This window comes from Geospiza fortis, unplaced genomic scaffold, assembly GCF_000277835.1.
Source record: "Geospiza fortis unplaced genomic scaffold, GeoFor_1.0 scaffold324, whole genome shotgun sequence".
Taxonomy (NCBI): Eukaryota; Metazoa; Chordata; class Aves; order Passeriformes; family Thraupidae; genus Geospiza; species Geospiza fortis.
Window position 1 is genome coordinate 656,224 of NW_005054559.1, and position 5,658 is coordinate 661,881.

A 5,658-nucleotide genomic window follows, 5' to 3' on the forward strand; every position below is an offset into this window, starting at 1 on the left:
AGCGGGGGCACTACGCCACACAGCTGCAGGCGAGTGGGGGGGCTGTGGGCAGGGGTGCAGGGCCAGGGGGGTCCCTGCCCTGTGCCTGGCTCAGGCAGTGCTCTCCCCACAGAACACGTATGACCGATGCCCCATGGAGCTGGTGCGCTGCATCCGGCACATCCTGTACCATGAGCAGCGGCTGGTGCGGGAGGCAAACAATGTGAGTGCAGGCTGGGAGGGGTGAGGAGAGGGAGAGGGGTCCCCTCACTATGCTGAGCACACCCTGTGCCCCATGCAGAGCCCTTCCCCATCTGGCTCCTTGGTGGACGCCATGTCCCAGAAGCACCTGCAGATCAACCAGACCTTCGAGGAGCTGCGGCTCATCACTCAGGACTCGGAGAATGAGCTCAAAAAGCTGCAGCAGACACAGGAATACTTCATCATCCAGTACCAGGAGAACATGCGACTCCAAGGTGGGTGGGGGGCTGAGGGGCATGAGCCTGGGGTCCTGGCAGGGCCAGCCTTAACACCATGCCCTGTTCCCCAGCCCAGTTCTCTCAGCTGTCCCAGCTGGGCCCCCAGGAGCGCATGTCACGGGAGACAACACTGCAGCAGAAGAAGGCATCACTGGAGGCCTGGCTGCACCGTGAGGCCCAGACACTACAGCAGTACCGTGTGGTGAGTGATGCCACCTGGTTCCCCATGATGCTGTCCCCATGATGCCCTGTGACTCTGTCCCTGCAGCCCTGATGTTGTCCCACCTCGCAGGACCTGGCTGAGAAGCACCAGAAGACGCTGCAGCTGCTGCGCAAGCAGCAAACAACCATCCTGGATGATGAGCTGATCCAGTGGAAGCGTCGGCAGCAGCTGGCAGGGAATGGGGGCCCACCTGAAGGCACCTTGGATGTGCTGCAGACCTGGTGAGTGCCTGGTGGGGTGGGGTGGGATGGGTCAGGGTGCTGAGCCCAGTGGGTGCTGAGCCCTGCTCCCCCCAGGTGTGAGAAGCTGGCAGAGATCATCTGGCAGAACCGGCAGCAGATCCGCCGAGCCGAGCACCTGTGCCAGCAGCTGCCGATCCCAGGCCCAGTGGAGGAGATGCTGTCAGAGCTGAATGGAACCATCACTGACATCATCTCTGCCCTGGTCACCAGGTACAAGTTGGGTCCAGCTGGGTGGGGGGCCAGGATGGCCCTGCCCCCTTCTCAGCCCCCCTGATTCCCTTGCCCCCCCAGCACCTTCATCATCGAGAAGCAGCCCCCCCAAGTGCTGAAGACACAGACCAAGTTTGCAGCCACTGTGAGGCTCCTGGTGGGCGGGAAGCTGAATGTGCACATGAACCCCCCCCAAGTGAAGGCCACCATCATCAGCGAGCAGCAAGCCAAGGCCCTGCTGAAGAACGAGAGCACCCGCAAGTAATGCCAGGGGCTGGGGGTGTGTGGCTGGGGCTGCCAAGGTAGTGAGGGGCAGGGGGAAGTGAAGGGCTGCACTTTGCACAGCTCCCAGTCCTCGTGTGCCCTGACTCTGTGTGCATTCCTGTGGCAGTGAGAGCAGCGGGGAGATCCTCAACAACTGCTGTGTGATGGAGTATCACCAGGCCACTGGGACACTCAGTGCCCACTTCCGCAACATGGTGAGTGCCCCTGGTTCCCTGTCCTGTCCCCTTGCGTCCCACTGTGTCCCCATCTGTTCCTCCATGCTCACCCCTGGTGTCCCTGCAGTCCCTGAAGAGGATCAAGCGCTCAGATCGCCGCGGGGCTGAGTCAGTGACAGAGGAGAAATTCACCATCCTCTTTGAGTCGCAGTTCAGTGTTGGTGGGAATGAGCTGGTCTTCCAGGTGAAGGTAAAGCCACCGTGTCCCTTCTGCAGGCCCTAGGCAAGCCATGGGCACTGTGCCCACGGGAGTGGGGGCTGGGCTGGGGCCACATGGGTGCCGTGGGTGATGCTCCCTTGGTGCCCCACAGCCCATTCCGGTCTCCTTCCTCTCGGCAGACGCTGTCCCTGCCTGTGGTGGTGATTGTGCATGGGAGCCAGGACAACAATGCCACGGCCACTGTGCTTTGGGACAACGCCTTTGCCGAGCCCGTGAGTGCCAGTGCTGTGGGGGCAGGACAGGCCTCATCTGCCCAGTGTGGGAATAGGGCTCAGCCTCCTGGTGGGACATCAGGCAGAGCTGACCATGCTCTCTGCCCCCAGGGCCGTGTGCCCTTCGCTGTGCCCGACAAGGTGCAGTGGCCACAGCTCTGCGAGGCGCTCAACATGAAGTTCAAGGCAGAGGTGCAGAGCAGCCGCGGGCTGACCAAGGAGAACCTGGTGTTCCTGGCACAAAAGCTCTTCAACAGCACCAGTTCCCACCTGGAGGACTACAGCAGCACCACAGTGTCCTGGTCTCAGTTCAACCGGGTAAGTGGCCTGGGCTCTGCCCAGAGCCCCCCAGTGCTTGTGCTTGTGGGGCTGGATGGGACATACCCACCTGGGAGTCCCTGAGTCTCTGCTGCTGCACCCAGTGTCTGTGCTGTGTAACAGAGGCTCAGAGGCTGCTGACAGGAGTGCTCATTATCTGGAGATTTCAACAGGAAAACCTGCCTGGGAGGAATTACACCTTCTGGCAGTGGTTTGACGGGGTCATGGAGGTGCTGAAGAAGCATTTGAAGCCGCACTGGAATGACGGGTAAGAGCCGCCCTGCCCTGTGCAGCCTGGCCCGAGCCCCAAGCCCTGACGCCCTACTCTGCCTAGGGCCATCCTGGGCTTCGTCAACAAGCAGCAGGCGCACGACCTGCTCATCAACAAGCCCGACGGGACCTTCCTCCTGCGCTTCAGCGACTCAGAGATTGGTGGCATCACCATTGCCTGGAAGTTTGACTCCTGTGAGTGTGTGCCAGGCACTGGCATCCCTGCATCGAGTGGCTCCAGCCAGGCCACCTCATGCCCTTGGGGCACTGGCACTGCCACAGCAGGCAGGCTGGAGTTATCCTCAGGAAAGAGGCGAGCACCAGAGCTCCCAGAATGCCTTGGCTGTGCCATGGGGAGCGGCGCTGCCCTCGCTAACTGCAGCCATGGTTGTGTCAGGCCCTAATGCTGGCAGCAGCAGGGAGGAGAGACCAGGCTGAACCCTCCAACCCAAGCTTGGGGAATGATATGGACTGTACAAAATCCAGTTAGTGGTGCTCCCCAGTGCAGGGGTTGCCAGGGGTGGCCTGACCCCATGAAGGAGTCTGTTGCTGTTCACAAGAGTGTCCTTTGGAGGGCCACATAACTGAGAAGCACCAGAGAGCCCCATGGTCGGGGAATGTGTCAGGATGAGGCCAGACCTGCCTTGGCTTTGCTGTGTTTCCTATCTTATCCCATTTTCTGGTGACATGTGCTTTATCCTCAGCTGTTGCTGGGGGAGGGATGCAGTGTGGGACATGCTGTTTGCTGCTTGATGTGACCTCGCAGCCCACGTCCAGAGCACAGCCAGGAGCTGCTGCAAACTCCGGGATTCACCATGATCCTCACGCTTGTCTTGCAGCTGAGAGGATGTTCTGGAACCTGATGCCTTTCACCACCAGGGACTTCTCTATCCGCTCCTTGGCTGACCGCCTCGGGGATCTCAGTTACCTCATCTACGTGTTCCCCGACCGGCCCAAGGACGAGGTGTTCTCCAAGTACTACACGCCGGTTCTCTGTGAGTCCACGCCAGGTAGCGCTGTCCCTTCACCCCACATGTGTCCCCTCTTTTGTGCATCCAGCCAGGATGGAGCTGGTGTTCTCAGCCTCCCCCTGCCCCGGGGCCACACCAGCCCCACAGGGGTTCTGCATCTGGCCACGTGTGAGCCCCCAGCACTGCCCGGGGTCGTGGCATGTGCTGGAGTTTGGGGCCTCAGTGCTGCTTCCTTCTCTCTAGCTAAAGCTGTGGATGGATATGTGAAGCCACAGATCAAGCAAGTGGTGCCAGAGTAAGTGTGACCCCGAAGGCAGATCCTGGGCAGTGGTTGCCATGGGTTCCCTGCATTGAATTGGCTGGGTTGGGCAGCACCCCAGGGCACTGAGGAGCTCAGGGCCACCATCAATGGCCACATTGGTGCTGAGCCTTGTGAGATATCTTGGTGACTTCACCTGCAGGGCACCCAGCGCTCATGAGACCCTTCCCCACAGGTTTGTCAATGCATCAGGAGATTCTGCCCCTGGAGGGGCCACCTACATGGACCAGGCCCCCTCGCCTGCCGTCTGCTCCCAGCCTCATTACAACATGTACACCCAGAAGTGAGTATCACCCCCCTACCCCTGTACTGCTGCAGCTACTCCTCCCCTCACCGCCTGCCTCCCACAGCCCCGACCCTGTGCTGGACCCCGAGGGTGATTTTGACCTGGAAGACACGATGGATGTGGCGAGGCACGTGGAGGAGCTGCTGCGGCGCCCCGTGGACAGTCAGTGGATCCCCCACGCCCAGTCGTGACAGGCAGGCACCTGCTCCCTTGCCCCTGGCCCCGGCGCTGCGGGGACTGTGCTGTGTTCGTGTCTCTGTGCCAGGGGACAGCGGGTGGGCCCTGCCCCCAGGATTTGCTCTGTACTGCCCCCAAACACAGGCTGGCGTCCAGCTCTTTGGTGTTTATGCCCTTGTATAAACGGCAGCGGATTTGTCGCATGGTTTTCCTGTATGTTCCTTTTAAGAGGCCCAGCTTCGGCTTTCCGCTTCTGCCAGCACAGGCCCTGCAGCCCCTGACCCCCCCGTGGGGCTGCTGGGGGCCCCCAGCCCGGCCTCAGGTTCGCTTTCGCAGTCGTCACTAAGAATGTACATGTCGCCTTCTTGTTCTCCCCCGCGGCTCCGTGCCCAGGGCTGCGTGAGGGCAGAGGAGGGGTTCTGCCAGGGCTCCCCCAGCCCATGCTCCACAGTGGCAGGGTCCCTGCACCTCATCCTCTTCTCTGCCCCCAAGGATGCAGGAGCTCCGGCTCCCGGCCTCGGTGTCCCCTCTGGAGCCGGTGCAGTGTGAGGGTGGCAGGGTGCGAGGGCACCCAGCGAGGGCAGTGGGGTGGGCAGGGGGTTTGGGGGAGCGGAGCCCTCTGCCCACTGCTTCTCCCCTCGCCTGGGCGGGAAACTCTGGGGTCCTGGCCATGTTATTTTTCTATCACAGAGTTAATAAAGCACGGAATATTTTTGTAACACAAAAGCTCTGGGTGCCACTTGTGTCTTGGGACAGAGGCGGGTCCCTCTGGGGAGCTCCTCATCTCGGGTGCACCAGATGAATGCTGGGGCTGTGCCCGGTGTTCGGGGTTCCGATCCCCGAGGGCAGAGTCGTCGGGCCTCCCTTGGCAGAAGCTGAGCGGGTCCGGGGGGCTGTGTCCGGCCGGGAGGGCTGCCCTGAGGAGCAGGGGCTCAGCTGGGGTTGGGGCAAAAAGTAAAATAAACCAGTTCAATTGCTCTGTTTTTCCGAAGAAGGAGCTTGCTCTTGATGGAGGGGTAGAGGGCGCTGGTACTGGGGGTTCAATAGCGATTGAATTCCCCGCCGAGCAGGGGGTCCGGGCTGTGCTGTGTAAAGGTGAAAATGAAAATAAAACTGAAGCGGGGAGGGGGGCGGCGCCTGGCGCGATAAATCTCCGTCATTTCTGCCGGAGGCGGAATAGCCGCGTGGGTGAGGGGGGTCCGGGGCCGGGGCCGTGCCCGGGGCGGTGTCCGCATTCCGCGATGCTGGTGAC

At 61.4% G+C, this 5,658-nt stretch overlaps 2 protein-coding genes across 3 annotated transcripts in view; both read left to right on the top strand.

Annotated features, from left to right (window-relative positions):
• Nucleotides 1–5,132, top strand: part of LOC102036670 (signal transducer and activator of transcription 5B) — a 7,854-nt gene extending 2,722 nt beyond the window's left edge. The window contains exons 1-18 of one of the 2 annotated variants that reach the window (XM_031064140.1): nucleotides 7–29; nucleotides 113–202; nucleotides 281–455; nucleotides 530–660; nucleotides 751–902; nucleotides 978–1,133; nucleotides 1,215–1,394; nucleotides 1,525–1,612; nucleotides 1,701–1,823; nucleotides 1,973–2,065; nucleotides 2,177–2,383; nucleotides 2,557–2,651; nucleotides 2,718–2,848; nucleotides 3,493–3,663; nucleotides 3,868–3,919; nucleotides 4,119–4,226; nucleotides 4,294–4,423; nucleotides 4,502–5,132. In XM_031064140.1, the coding sequence (XP_030920000.1) occupies nucleotides 134–202; nucleotides 281–455; nucleotides 530–660; nucleotides 751–902; nucleotides 978–1,133; nucleotides 1,215–1,394; nucleotides 1,525–1,612; nucleotides 1,701–1,823; nucleotides 1,973–2,065; nucleotides 2,177–2,383; nucleotides 2,557–2,651; nucleotides 2,718–2,848; nucleotides 3,493–3,663; nucleotides 3,868–3,919; nucleotides 4,119–4,226; nucleotides 4,294–4,420 (2,058 nt within the window). In that variant the 5' untranslated portion in view covers nucleotides 7–29; nucleotides 113–133 and the 3' untranslated portion in view covers nucleotides 4,421–4,423; nucleotides 4,502–5,132. Of the gene's footprint in view, nucleotides 30–112; nucleotides 203–280; nucleotides 456–529; nucleotides 661–750; nucleotides 903–977; nucleotides 1,134–1,214; nucleotides 1,395–1,524; nucleotides 1,613–1,700; nucleotides 1,824–1,972; nucleotides 2,066–2,176; nucleotides 2,384–2,556; nucleotides 2,652–2,717; nucleotides 2,849–3,492; nucleotides 3,664–3,867; nucleotides 3,920–4,118; nucleotides 4,227–4,293 lie in introns of both variants that reach the window. The other variant, XM_005429586.2, reaches the window with a different exon arrangement.
• The window catches only part of GHDC (GH3 domain containing), a 3,721-nt gene continuing 2,962 nt past the window's right edge, over nucleotides 4,900–5,658 (top strand). Inside the window, exon 1 of the mRNA XM_014310634.2 lies at nucleotides 4,900–4,965. Coding sequence (XP_014166109.1) covers nucleotides 4,900–4,965 — 66 coding nt within the window. The remainder of the gene's footprint in view (nucleotides 4,966–5,658) is intronic.